The sequence below is a fragment of the Mesoplodon bidens genome (genome assembly GCF_964165515.1).
Source record: "Mesoplodon bidens genome assembly, contig: HAP1_SCAFFOLD_179, whole genome shotgun sequence".
NCBI classification, from domain to species: Eukaryota; Metazoa; Chordata; class Mammalia; order Artiodactyla; family Ziphiidae; genus Mesoplodon; species Mesoplodon bidens.
The window spans coordinates 76,495-91,512 of NW_027671490.1; the positions used below are offsets into that span (position 1 = coordinate 76,495).

The 15,018-nt window shown below is 41.8% G+C and overlaps 1 protein-coding gene across 1 annotated transcript; it reads right to left on the reverse strand.

Annotated features, from left to right (window-relative positions):
• Positions 1 to 7,264: 7,264 nt before the first annotated feature.
• LOC308611303 (putative spermatogenesis-associated protein 31C2) lies at positions 7,265 to 13,505 on the reverse strand (the record flags this gene model as incomplete). The annotated part of the gene is made up of 4 exons (XM_081260138.1): positions 13,082 to 13,505; positions 12,666 to 12,726; positions 10,704 to 12,437; positions 7,265 to 7,292 (listed from the first exon to the last, which is right to left on the reverse strand). Exons 3-4 carry the CDS (start codon positions 12,305 to 12,307, stop codon positions 7,265 to 7,267), a joined length of 1,632 nt encoding a protein of 543 aa, XP_081116264.1. The 5' UTR covers positions 12,308 to 12,437; positions 12,666 to 12,726; positions 13,082 to 13,505.
• Positions 13,506 to 15,018: the final 1,513 nt, after the last annotated feature.

Genomic DNA, 15,018 nt, shown 5'->3' on the forward strand with positions numbered 1-15,018 from the left:
CACAAACCCCCAAATAACCAAAGCATACTATGAAAGCAAAATGGAGTTGGAGGAATCAGGCTCACTGTCTTCAGACTATATTACAAAGCTACATTAATCAGTATGGTACTTGCACAAAAACAGAAATATAGATCAATGGAACACAATAGAAAGCCCAGAAATAAACCCACACAACTATGGTCAATTAATCTATGACAAAGGAGGCAGGAATATACAATGGAGAAAAGACAGTCTCTTCAATAAGTGGTGCTGGGAAAACTGGACAGATACATGTAAAAAAATGAAATTAGAACAATTTTCTAACATCACAGACAAAAATAAATTCAAAATGCATTAAAGACCTAAATGTAAGACTGGATATTATAAAACTCTTAGAGGAAAATCCAGGCAGAACACTCTTTCACAGCAGCAATATCTTTTTGGATCCACCTCCTAGAGGAAAGAAAACAAAAACTAAAATAAACAAATGCGACCTAATAAAACGTAAAAGCTTTTGCACAGCAAAGGAAACCATAAACAAAACAAAAAGACAACCTACAGAATGGGAGAAAATATTTGCAAATGATGATACTGACAATGGAATAATCTCTAAAGTATACAAATAGCTCATGCAGCTCAATATCAAAAAAACAAACAACCCAATCAAAAAATGGACAGAAGATCTAAATAGACATTTCTCCAAAGAAGACATACTGATGGGCAAAAAGCACATGAAAATCTGCTCAACATCGCTAATTATTAGAGAAATGCAAATCAAAACTACAATGAGGTATCACCTCACACCAGTCAGAGTAACCATCATCAAAACGTCTACAAACTGTAGACTACAAAAATGTTGGAGAGGGTGTGGAGAAAAGGAGTCCTCCTACACTGTTGGTGGGAATGTAAATTGGTTCAACCACTATGGAGAATATTATGGGATTCCTTAAAAAACTAAAAATAGAACTACCATATGATCCATCAATCCTACTCTTAGGCATGTATCTGGAGAAAATTATACTTCCAAAAGATACATGCACCCCAGTGTTCAGTGCAGCACTATTCACAATAACCAGGATATGAAAGCAATTTAAATGTCCATTGACAGATGGATGGATAAAGAAGATGTGGTACATATATACAATGGAATATTACTCAGCCATAAAAATGAGTGAAGTAATGCCATTTGCAGTAACATGAATTGACGTAGAGATTATCATACTAAGTGAAGTAATTCAGAGAAAGACAAATATCATATGATATCACTTATCTGTGGAATCTGAAAAAATGATACAAATGAACTTAATTACAAAAGAGAAACAAACTCACAGACTTAAAAAACAAACTTATGGTTACTAAAGGGAAAAGGTATGGGGAGGGATAAATTAGGAGTTTGGATTCACATATACACACTACTATATATAAAATAGATAATCAACAAGACCCTACTGTATAGCAAAGGGAACTCTACTCACTATTCTGTAATAACCTATATGGCAAAAGAATCTGAAAATGAATGGATATATGTATATGTATAACTGAATCATTTTGCTGTACACCTGAAACTAATTCAACATTGTAAATCAACTATACTTCAATATAAAATAAAAATTAAATTAAAAAAAGAGATTAAAAAAAGAAGTGTCTTCCAATGCAAGGATCAGATCAAAGAACATGAATGGAATATTCCTACTGGGACGATTAGGAGGATAACACATCCTTGGTAGGTGCAGAGCCTGTTCACTTATCCTCTGACTTTCCTTGTTCCCTTTCTCCACTACATCCTATTAAGCAGATAAAAACTTTGAGAAAGCTGCCTCTTCCTTCACCAATGCCAAGAAGGACAAGCTCAAAGAGCCATTTTCTGTCTGTCTTCCTCTGATGTTGCTTCTTCATGTTTGAGCTATTGGGAGGAGAGAGAGGCAATAAATTCTCTTAATAAAAGCAAAAAATAAAAATAAAAAATAAGCCTATATGGTCAGTCACAATCCTTGCTATACTTATATAAATAAGACCAAGTTTATTGAATCTAGACTTATTTTGCAAACAAATTTGTCTTAATTTGGCTATCTTTGATAAAAATGAGGGTGATTTTAGAGAGAAAAATTATCTCTCGATAGAAACCAAAATACATATTGTGGATATTAGATTCTAGTGCTATTAATTTTCCTTGAAGTTTTGTTAATTACCTGAAAACTGGACTGTATCCTGAATTTTGCTAGTTTCCTCCACTACCTGACTACAACTCTCCAAACTAGTGTTTCCAAATTTTCTCCCACCCTTTTGACTTGGAATCATTGAAACTAAAACTGCCTTTTTTTCTGAAGTCCTGCATACTGAAGGTAGATATCTTAATATAAACTTCAGAGAAATCTCCACAGCAGCTCATGTTTAGACAGTCTTCTTCGTTCCTGTTGCTATATGGACCACTCAGAAAGTTTACCTGAACATCTGATGGACATTCAAACTACAAAAGATGCTTTAACCCTGACATTTAGAGATCTTCTCAACTGTCTACCCTCAGAACTCAAAAACTGATATGAAATTTGCCTCCATTATTAACCATTGTTTTTTTGTCTCCATAGCAATGCCTCTTATTCAATACCTGATTGCTTGTACAGTAAGCTTAACTTCTACTTAGAAATACTGCTTTGGAAGAGAAAATTAAGGTAAAATGATCATATGGATGGACTCTAATCCAATATGACTTGTATCTTTATAAGGAGGGAATATTAGAACACAGACATGCACAGACTGAGGGGCAACCATGTGAGGACACAGCGAGAAGGTAGCCATCAAAGGAGAGAGATCTCAAGGAAACTAAACTTTGATACTTTGGTCTTGGACTTCTAACCTCTAGAGCTATGAGAAAATATATTTTTGTTGTTTAAGCCACCTAGTAGCCAGTGTGGTATTTTATTATGGCAGCCCTAGCAAACAAATACAATCACTATTAGGGAAAAAAAATCATGTGCTTTGTTATTCCAGTAGAATGATTTTAACACTGATTACTTCTTACCTTGAGATTATAAAAGACAGTGATAAACATTACTGTAGAATATATATGAGTTGTGTCCTATGAAACAAAGGTAGTTAACAAACACCTCTCAGCTGTAGATGATGCCATGTGTTCATCTGATCAGCAAGAGGACATGAGTGGAAGGGAGAACCTTTTCTGCTTCAGACAAGCAACTTCCTGGGTTACCCTGAGTATGACAAAGAGGGCCATTGCTTCGGGACCAGGTCTCCAAGCAGTCACAACAGGCCTCAGGAACCCACAAGAAAATTGTGAAGGAAGAATATTACTAGCCAGGCCCATATGAATCTTTTCCTCCCATCACTGTTCTTTTGTGAAAAATTCTTCCAAATACACAATTTTGTCCCAAAATATCATGTTGGACGCTCGCTACTAGGAGCAAATTTTTCTAGCATCTCTGTTGGATGAATTTTCACACTTGCAAAATCACTCAGAAAAGAGTTCATCCTCCCAACACCTCCCCTGCACCAGTGTCCCCCTAAACAGCATCTGACCACAATATGAAGGAACTTACCTCCCAGGTAAACAGGTGCTTGAATGTGATTTAATTATCTCTGCATCCTCTCCCTGGTCTCCCTGTGAAATCTAGTCACCTGTTTGCATTAAAGCATTTCTGTGAGAAGCCCTGTAAGGTGCTGGCTATTCTCAATTCTGTCCTGCTGGTTTCTCTGAAGTGCCTAGAAGCTGTCCTCTCCACACACAAACTGTTCTAACAAACTTCATTTGAATGATTTGGATTTTAATTCTCAGTTTGCTTCTGTTCCTAAGCCTTAAGGATTTATTTTTTATTTATTTTTTTTTTACCAATTCAGAAAAAGCATCTTTAAAAAAAGACAAGGTTGGGCTTCCCTGGAGTCGCAGTGGTTGAGAGTCCGCCTGCCAATGCAGGGGACACGGGTTCGTGCCCCGGTCCGGGTAGATCCCACATGCCGCGGAGTGGCTGGACCCGTGAGCCATGACCGCTGAGCTGGCGTGTCCGGAGCCTGTGCTCTGCAACGGGAGAGGCCACAACAGTGAGAGGCCTGCGTACCAAAAAAAAAAAAAAAAAAAAAAAAAAAAAAAGATAAGGCTACTCGCAGATCTAACATGCTAAGGTTTAACTTAGTACGTTCTTAGGACTGATGTTTTCCAAGGAACAAACTTTCTTGTTTCCCGTGCAATAATAAAGGTTTGTTATAAAAGTTAAGTACAAAAAGTGAGAAAAAATAAAAATAGTGGTATCTTCACAGTTGAGTTCTTAACATATTTTCTGATACATGTAAAAAGAGAAAAATTGGCAAAATGAGTACCAACATTTTTAAAAATGAGAATTAAGCCTAAATCCCTGGATTTACCAATTTTATAAAATAAGAAAGTAACATTTTATAAAATACAATTTTATGAAATATGATTTTATAAAATTTGTTTAGCTAAGTAACAAATGATTTGCCCACAAAACAGATTTAGCAGGTGGAGTCCAGGGGGCACATTCTACAAAATAAATTTATTGACACTGTAAAGGGTTACTAGCATAAAATTGTGGTGGGAATAAAAAGGGCAGTGACCTTCGTCCTGAAGTTTAGGAGTGATCCCTGAATTGAGAGATATCTGAGTTGAAGTGGTCACTGGAAACAAATGGTAGAGACAAATCACAGAGGGCAGACTGTATCAATTCCAGCTTCTGGACTCAGAGAAGGAAGGAAGAGCTTCAGATTTCATTGCAGAGAATGAGGCTGAGAAACTTTAAAATCAGATGCTTTTTCCCAGATCCAGGGGGCCAGCTAATGCACAAAAATGCTTAAAGCCACATAGGTATGTCACCTTTATTTCCTAGAGAAGATGTTAGCATTTTCTAAACCCTCATCTACTGTGCCTGGCATGCATTATTTTATAGCTTTCTGGAAGTTTCATCAGCACCACTGGTATATTTGTAGTACGATGTGTCTGTGGAGAGTAGAGAATGCACGTCCGGGCTGGGGGCAACGGACTCTTCTAGCTACCACAGTGAGTGGTGCCCCTGCAAACCTGAGTAAGGAAGACAACTTGCCTTTGGGTGGGTAGTGTTACAATCTGCATGTCTAGGGGCACAAATGTAAAGACCGACCCTGTTCTGGGAATGATTATGATTCTGACTGACCTCAAAGGGGTAATTATGAAACCCCTGGATCATCAGGATCTGGATGTTCCCTACTTTTTCCATGGTGTGATCATGATAGAAAGTGTGGCTGTAGATATCTGGGAACATTTCCAGAAATGTCCTCCTGTAGGAGTTAATTATAAAGTAAATGTGTATAAAAGAGAAAATAATATTGAAACCTATCAAGGGGAGGAGATCTTAAGGGTTAATATTGTAGATGGACTACTTTGGAAAAAATCATTTTCCCTTGGAGTATTAAGAAGTCATCGCATAATTGCCATCTCTCCACATTTTGTTCTAGAGTGCCTGGTTTCTTGATATCAGTGTGAGACCTGTTTTAAATAAAAATCTATTTGTAAAAATCCAGATCTGTAATATGTTCTAAATATCATTATAGTGTCTTTTAACTCTAGATTAAAAATCACTTCATTTTCAACAAAATATTTTGATGTAAACATCAAATGTTTTGAAAACAAAGGGGATCTGTTTTTGTTGTTTTCTCTTTTATCTAATTTTTGTATCCATTTTGTCTGGGCATATTAAATGGTAAAAATATTTATAAGATTTGCACTAGGTGAATCTTCTTCAAAAGAAAATACGGAAGGCCACAGAGCCTGGGAATATTAATATCTTTTTAATAGATTGATCCCCCTTGATTTCTTATTCTGGAGTAAAGGTACAAGTTTTTTCCATGAAAATTAGACACACAAATCATCTGACACAATGTATGAGAGATGGAAAATGGTTGATGGGAATTTTGCTTTAATGCACATTGTTCATTGTAATTTTGCCCAGCTTAATGAACTGTGAATTAATAATGAGGAGCAACACATTCAACGTATTATAGTAATAAAGTGCTTTTATGGACATTTTTCATGTTTCCAGACTTCCTTGGCCACCCTGAACAATTTTAACTCAAAGGATTAAAAAATAATCACTGATTTAACTGTGTTAAAATAGTCAACTTTGAAAAGGATATTTTCCTGTATGAACTTTTTCCTAATTGATCCCATTTGGTTCTGATCAGTAAACTTACCTGAGTAAGCTGCACTATTGAAACAAAGTGATCTAATAGAGTCTTAGGTGACATACGGGACCAGAGTCCATTGCTTTCTGATTCAACGACATAAAGGAGTAAAGGGAAAAATTAATAATTATACATTGTTTAATTAGGAGAATAGAAAAACTAAATTTCTTGTAGAAATAAGCCCAAAGAGTCCTCGTGTCAGCCCTGCTCCTCTTAAAAGACCGTGACGCTGTAATACCAATGGATAATCTGGGAGACAACCAGCTGTCATTAAGATAGATTTTACCAAGGCAAGGGCAATAGGTTGCTTATTAGCAGTGAGAAATCAGTAGTCTTTTAGAAGTGTACCCTTTGGAAAGTGTGAGCTATATAATAAATGAAAGCCTTTCATTATTCATTGTTATAAGCCAGATGTAGATTAAATGTACACTACCTTCAATTCAGATATTAAGATATCCTTCCCTCAGTAATTTTATGAGGTAACATGTAGAATGTCAACCATAGGCTAAGTCACATATTATATAATCTTTCAAAAATTTTTTAAGCAATGTGTTAACCCTATAATGAATATAAAATGGATCCTAACTGCATGTCTTAGAAAATGTGCATTTCATAGAATTATTTAAGAATGAATCCTTAATAGCCCACCTTTTTAAGTATGTTAGCTGAACGTTATGATTGTGCAATATCATTTTAGGGCATTACCACATTTTAAGAAATAAACTAATATTCAGAAGCATAATTTTGCGAGAATGTAAAATTTAAAAGCAGAAATTTGACTTGTGAAAAATCCTCACATGATTATTGGCCTGTTAAAAAATAAAGCAAAGCCCACAAACCTGATGCAAGCTATTATGTGCAAAATAATGTGCTAGTTACACAGCCCTCTGGGAAGTGAATGTGAGTCCGGATGCTTCTTTCTTGGTTTATTTCATTCCTAGAGTACCTTTGTTGCAGGTTTTTCTTATGTTCCCAAAGGAAACAAGTAAGCCATCTCAAGTTTAAGTTCTGTCCTCAATAAAGTAAAAAATGTGCCAGATACCATTTGACTGGATGATAACTAAAACTGGACAAATATTTTCTCTCACTGGAGACTGACAGTGCTTTAGTTGTGCTTAACATTTGTGATTCTCCTAAAAAGAGGGTACAAATGAAAACTTATGGTTACCAGGAGATAAGGGGGGAAGGATAAATTGGGAGATAGGGATTGACATATACACACGACTATATACAAAATAGATAATAATAACCTACTGTATAGCACGGGGAGCTCTACTCAATACTCTGTAATGGCCTCTATGGGAAAAGAATCTTTTAAAAAAGTGGACATATGTATATGTATAACTGGCTCCCTTTGCTGTACACCTGAAACTAACACAAATTTGTAACTCAACTATACTCCACTAAAAATCTTTTAAAATAAAAAAATAGAGTACTATATGCATTTCTAAGAAATAAACATTATTTTCTTCATTCTTCTAAAATAAATAAAAATAAAATAATGTAATATGTGATTTTCAAGCTAATGAACACCTAAGAAAGAAATTTGAAAATCTACATTTGGAATGTATAATTCTTTTGTTCAGAGGCAGTGACATTCCAAAAGAACAAAACTTCTCAAACATGTCCCCATTTAGAGTAATGCTGACAGTGAGTGTCTGGTGGATCTCAGAGGGGCACAACTGATAATATATTTATCATGCTGCCAGTTTGCTAAGTGGTTTCATATTCACTAAGAAAGGCTTGTCAATGGATACTGAAGAATAGATGTGAGGTCTCTGTGAGGTCTTTGTGCCAAGTCTCTGTGTGTTGTCTCTGGGTGAGATCTCTGTGTGAAGTCTCTGTATGAGGACCCTTTGGAAGGTATCTCTGGGAAATCTGTTAAATCTGTGCTAGGTTTCTGTCTGAGGGTCTGTGAAGCAACATGAAGTCCCTGTGTGAGGTCTCAGTATGTGATCTCTGAGAAAGGTGTTTGTGTGAGAAGTCTCTCTTGAGAGGTGTGTCGGTGAAGTCTTTGTGTATTGTTTCTGGGTCTCTCCATTTCTTTTTTTCTTTTGGTCTCTCCATTTCTTGTCTTCCTGTACCTTATGGAAGACAGAGCAGCAAGAGAAAGGCAAAGGGACTTGATTCTTTCTGTTTTCTTGCTGTTCCATCAGCATCACCTGTCTGGGGCACTCTCCCAGCAGGAGCCAGGGGGGTCCAAGTCCAGCTTCCCCATATTCCCAGAACTCACTTCTGGGTGCCCCTGAGAGCACCCAGCAGCAGCCAGGCTCAGGTCCCAGCCCTGTCAACTCTTTCCTCTGGGTACTGACCCCTCCCACAAGTCCTGGCTCCACTCTCACTGCTCTTCCCATTCTGGAGGCTGCCTTGGGAATTGGGGCCCAGAGGTAGGGCCTGGCTCCAGGGAGAAACCAGGGGTGTGAGCAGTCCTGTGCTCACTCTGCCCCCTCCACCCCAGGTCACAGCATTTCCACGTGTTGAGGGGCCTGACAGGGATGGGGGATGGGGGATGGGGTCCATTTCTGTTGTCATCTGGATCAGGGGCATCAGCTGGAACAGAAATCTCCACAATGAGAAACACACCACCTGGAGCTGTGTCCACCACGCGCCCTGCACATGGCAGAAAGCACCAAATCACTCTAGAGAAATTCTTCCTCATCTCCCTGCTTTTCCATATGGATGGGGGTCAGGAGACAAGAAAAGCTGTGCTAGAAGCAGATCAGTGGAACACCCCTGGATTGCACCCTGCCCCATCCACTTTGCCAGGTCACCTCCACACCACCACAAATCCTGTCTGATTGCTTCCTCACCTGCCAGGCTCTGGGGTGATCAAGGACTGGGAGACAGGCAAGGCTTACTACACAATCACAGGCCAGTCCCCACCTCTCCCCTGGAGCAGTCCTTGGGCCATGTGTTTACGTGAAGGTCACCAGACTAGGAGTCACATCCCAAGTTCCCTAGTCCTGGCTTTTACACCTATTGTTAAGTTATCCTTCCTAAAAGTCAAGAGGTGAGGATGTGTAAGCTTATTAAATATAGTATTAAGAGATTAACCTTCCCTGATTTGCTTTACTTCTATAAGTTTGACCTTCTGTTTTGACCTAAAGGTGGTTTCTCTAGGTCTGTGATCTTAGAGTTGGAATAGGGTAGAGACCCTGGGGTGGGGTCATGATGAGCTACTGGACCCTTAACTTTTCCTCCCCTTTAGGCCTTTAGATGGTGCTTGTATGTCAGGGGGCTGCTCTTTCACAACTGCACATTTATGGGAATCTGGTACCACTTTGCCTCCTTCCTTCGATCCAGGGATTTTTCTACACCTACGTCCCACCCTAACTTCACAGTGTTTGACCATCAGATAGTTACTACCCACAGTCACACCCCTATTCCATTCATCCAAAACTCCTTCTCTGGGGTTAACATAGAGTGGAAGGTAGGTGACCCATGAACATAGCCATTCATTTATATGGGACTGCACTCAACACAGCCCTCAGCAGCCTCCCTGATACTCCCCCCACCTACACACACAGAGCTGGAAATGCCATCCTTGCTGCTGCTCTAAAGTCTAGGAAAAACAGAGGTGGGGGAGGGTGATGCTGTACATTTTATTATGCCTAAGCTAAAAGGGGTTCATAGGGCATATCTCAATCCCAGCCTTCAGCAGAGAGAGAAGGAACTCTTAAGAGCAGATGTTGGATATTCCCTACCAAGAGATCCAGGGGCAAGATTTCTCCTGTTTCTGAACTCAGAGCCCATACTCTATTCCCCCCAAACTTCCATCCACTTGGCTCTGACACTTCCTGGAGCCTGAATTGCAATGTCCGGCCCTATCGTGTAAACCTATCCACTACAGTTGGATAGAAGTAGCATAGAAGAAGGAGAAAGACTGGTTGAACCAGATCCTTGGGTGTGGGCTTCATAGGTTTTTCCCATCTCATTGTTAGAGTAATTTTGGTTTGTGTAATGACAGTATCATAAGGTGCAATGAAGGGACACGAGACAAGGAGCAAGCTTGGGATGCTACTGTCCACCTCCCTCCATGCCCCTCCCTTCTAGAAGACAAAGTGCACAGCACAGACAGCAGCCATTACACTATGTTTTTATTAGAAAAAAAAATATGTATATATATATATATATATATGTATTGGGGAACATTAAATATCTTGGATGTGCTAATGAGAAAATCATTTTCTCTACATGGACTGAATTTTTACTTGGAGACATGTTTTCCTACTAAAGGGAAGACTAAAGAAGGATTTTACTGTCGACCAGGCAAGACACCTCCCCAAAGATGACAATGCCTTGGACAGTGTTGATGGCGGGCTGGGGCACCTGGACTCTTTGGCCCATACTGGCAGGTACTAACTGGAAACAAACTGTTCTTGGGGGGCAAGGATGGGAGGCACCTTAGGCCCAGCTGCTCATCGTCGAACCTTACACTTTTCAAACTATGTTGGTGTCTGACTTCCCTTTCCCTGATAGAACAACTCTGGCCCTTGGAGGTGGCTTTATGACCACAGGCTGTATAACCCATCATTCTCCCTTGCTCTGGGTAGGAGGTAAGCCTATGGTAGCAGAAGCACCCACATACTGGGACTTGGAATTCCAGTTTGTGTTCATTTAACTTTGTGGCATGAAGTCCATGGTGAATTGCTCTTTTTTCTTCTGGGATCTGTCCAACAGCTCTCATGCGTGCCTGACCCTCAGCAGTCTCACTCTTCAAGGTTGATCTGCTTTTGACTGATCCGTGACTCTGGGCAGTGGCTGATATGGGCTTTTTTTTTTTTTGCAGAGCATCTCGACCATTGACTTTTTTCTTGGGGAAAATCCACTTTAAAAATAGCCTCATCCTTTTTCTGAAGAGGCTTTCTGTAGGGTTATGTTTCTTCTCTGGCATGAGCTGGAGACATCTGCTCCCAATAGAGTCTGTTATTCCCCTGACCTGGGCAGGGCGGCTCATACTTCCAGCTTGAGAGGTCCCTAATTCTTTAAACCTTTCTTCATGCTCTCCTGGTTTATGCCTCCTACAGTCCTCTCTTTTGTAAGTAGGGGCAATCATCTTGCTCTGGCTCTTCCATGAGTCTTGGAGTTTTGAAGTTTTGGGCTCCTGCTGCCCTAGGTGGCTCCTTTGGGCTTCCATAAGGCCACTTGGCTCCTGGGAAGCTAACCTGTCTCTGGTGGGGACTCTCTGGGGATGGCACTGAGGCACCTGAGAAGCCAAGTTGTCTGCAGCAAGGAACCTGTGTTTGGGAAAGTCCTGAAGCTGGTTGTCTGACTGTACCTTTACTTTGGAGTTAAACTCACTAGCAACCTCCATGTTAAGGCATGGCTCACCTGGATGTTGGAAAACAGACAGTCTAGGTAGTAGGAAACTTCTACTGGCCCCTGGCACCTCTAAACTCCTCATATGTACATTTGTGGTTTGGGATTTTGTCAACACTTTGGTTTCCAAGATAACACTAGACTGTGGTTGAAGAGCAGGAGACTCCTTGGCCTCCACAGCCTCCCTGGCCTCTTCACCTCTCAAAGATGGGGATCCTAAGTTCACCTCCATCACTGTTACCCTATGGCAGGGGTCTCGTGAGGCCTGACCACCACTCTCCTCTCTTGGCTCATTCCTGACCATTGCTGAAATTGGACCTGGCTCTAGGCTGTCCCTCTTGACCCCTTCCACACTCTCACTCTTCCAGGTTCTGCCCACAAGGCTGAGTGTGAGGGACTGAGAAGGTGGCCTGTCCTCCTGTCCAGTCAGAGAAGCCTTTGAGGGCCCATGGTAGTCAGCAGATGGAATCGCTCCCAGGGCACTCTGGATTTCCTTACACACAGCTGAGGGGGCAAGGAGAGGCCTCTTCACGGTAGGAACTGACTCTTCTGTTATCACCTTCTCTCCTGAATGAGCCTGAGGAGGTTTCTCCAGGAACTCAGCACACTTGACTTTTGAGTGGGACCCAGATACACAGGTGGCTGAAGGGGAAGTGGCAAACTGTAGAATGGTGGAGGGTTGGAACTTTTTCGACTTAAAGAGATTTATGGGCTTGAGGACCTTGAGGGGTCGGGTCCACCTGTGCTTTACCCAAAACCTTTTAATATGTGCTTCCAGTACCTCTCGAGTGTCTGGATCAAGGAAGGAAACCCTACAGGAGGTGTTCATGCAGGGTTCCCAACCCTTCAAGCAGTATCTTCCACAGGCTCCAGCAGGCACTGCTTTGCACGTCTCACCAGGAGGGTCTGGACATGAGAGCTGATGAAAGTTGCCCTTGCCAGGAAGCCTCCCCAGGCAGCTGTAGGAGAGCAGATGGGGCCAGGATGGCTGGACAGGACAGGCAGGGGTGGGCACCTGCAGCCCAAGAACCCCCCTCTGCCCCCACACTGACTTCATAATGCCCCTGCTCTCCTTCACCCTAGGGCTTTAGCCACGCCCTCCCATGGCTCCCCCTTCCAGGGCTGGGGTCACATTAGAGGCTCGGGGAGGAAGGACGACCCAGGAGAGAAGGGGAAAGATTCTTTACCTTTGCAGAAGTGAAACCAGGTCGTGAGTCCCCTCCAGTTCTTCCAGGCAATCTCTGAAAGCTGGAAATCAGGAGACTGGGTCATGGTGGTGAAGGCAGAGCCCTAAGAGCCTTTCAGGAGGCTGAGTGCAATGGCCCTTTAAGGGAAATCTTTGGAGGATTAGACTCTGGAGCCCAAGTATCAGTGTCCAAGGCCACATGTCCCTGACAGTGATGGTAAGTCTCACTTGAAAAGGGTTTGTCCTTTGCAAAGTGCTTCTACGTTCATTAGGCTCTGTTAATTAGGCTCAGGCTCTGTTTCCTGAGGAATAAGCTCTGCCACTGGCATTCTCAGAGACCGTGAAGCTGGGGCCTCAGGACTAGGAGAGATGGAAGCTAACTCTCGGGTCACGCAGGGCTGAATGGCAAAGGCTTACCTTTCAAAGATCCACTTTTCTTCCTACTCCTGCTCCTCCCCTTCAGCTTTACTTGATGCTGAGAGATAAGAAAAAGTGAGGGGCTAACACCCAACTCTCACTGTCCTCTATCTAGGCAAGCTGTGTTCATGAACAACATGACTTTCTACATTTAACTAAAACTCTGTGGGGTTTTTTCCCCTTTTACTTATTTTTAAAGTGGATAACAATCTTTTCAGTTTTTCTTCTTTGAAGAGTGCAAAGAAGGTTTTTTTTGTTTTTTTTTTTTTTGGGCAGGGGGGTATTCGGGCCTCTCACTGTTGTGGCCTCTCCCATTGTGGAGCACAGGCTCCGGACGCACAGGCCCAGCGGCCATGGCTCACAGGCCCAGCCACTCCGTGGCACGTGGGATCATCCCAGACCGGGACACGATCCTGCGTCCCCTGCATTGGCAGGGGGACTCTCAACCACTGCACCACCAGGGAAGCCCAAGAAGCATTTTTTAAGTTTTAATCACCATAGATTTCTTCTGTCACTGTTCCTCTGATCAAGAAACACACACATTCTCAGACCTAAATGCCCACGTGAGCTTTGTCAGATAGGATTCTGCTTCCCAAGGCCAGACCTCTAGTCCAGCCTCTTCTCTCAGGCTCTCAGGGGCTCAGCCCCAACACAGAGGAAGGTCTCACTTGAGACACCCGCTGTGGGAAGGTGGCTGGTGAACCAGGGCTCAGGGGTCAGCCTTCCTGCAGAGATTGAACTCTTAGTAATCCAGTCCTTAACCATTAGTCACTGCATTTGGCACTTGCCCTGGAGCCCTCTACCATACCTGAACTCCTGGTCTAAGATCTTAGGCTAGAAATCCTCATGCCCACTCTAACCCCTCTCTGGCCTGGCTTTTCCCTAGAAGGATGATGTTCTATACTTTTCTGAGAGTTCCCATCTCAGGAGTCTCTCTACGTGGTTTAGAAAAGTGGAAATAAGAATAAGAAAAAAAGAGAGAATCTCTGCTGGGATTAAGCCAAAGGTTTCTTACCTTCCTGATGTTTCTATGTTTCCTAGGTGGTGCTAAGAATAGATTACTCTGGAAGCAGTGGAGTAACATTAGGAAGAGCCCCAGTCCACACAGGAATCCAAGGATGATATCAATCACCCAGGAAGTTGGGCTGGATCTCAGCCAGATGGCAACAGTGTTTTTCAAAGAAAAGAGATTCTCCATCTTCTGAACTGCATTGCTGCCCTCAGGCAACAGAGCACTGGGAGTTTGCTTGATGGCAGAACCCCAGGCCTGCATCACAGAGCTGTGGCCTTGTCACAAAGGGCTCCTGAGTGTGGGGGAGGGGCAATAAGAGAAATAGGCTGAATCACTGCCCCTCCTTCCCATCCACACCCACAGACACCTGCACCCTCCTGGGGCTTCCAGATCCCTCCTTCCAACTACTCTCATCCTGTCAGAGAGACCTTAGCCAATTTTCTCTTCATTCCATCTGGAACCTGGCTCCTTCATCCATTAGAGAGACCTTTACTTGAGGCCCACCAACTTGATAACTCTTGAACATCTTAAGCTGACCCTGGAAGACTAGCTGTTTCACAGACATTTTTACTCAGGATTTCCTTTGTCCTCAGCTCCAACTTTCCCGCATCATGTTTGTGTCTTGTGTAAACCCAGGGATAGAACTTGAATTTCTTTTACACTTATTTAGTTTTGTGAATTTTGAATAGTGTATGTTTTGCCTCCTTTTCTATCAGAGGGAACTACACACAAAAATTAAAATAATTTATTTTTCAAAATTCATAAGTATGAAAGAATTATAAATAGCTATGTAATAGGGAAGAACAAATCTGCCTCCACATGAGATCTTTTTTACTTTAATCTTTATGCTTTGTTGCCTGAGCTAACTCTGTCCATCCCTGTGATCCAGGCTGGCTCTGCACTTTTTGTAAAACAATGTTGCCTA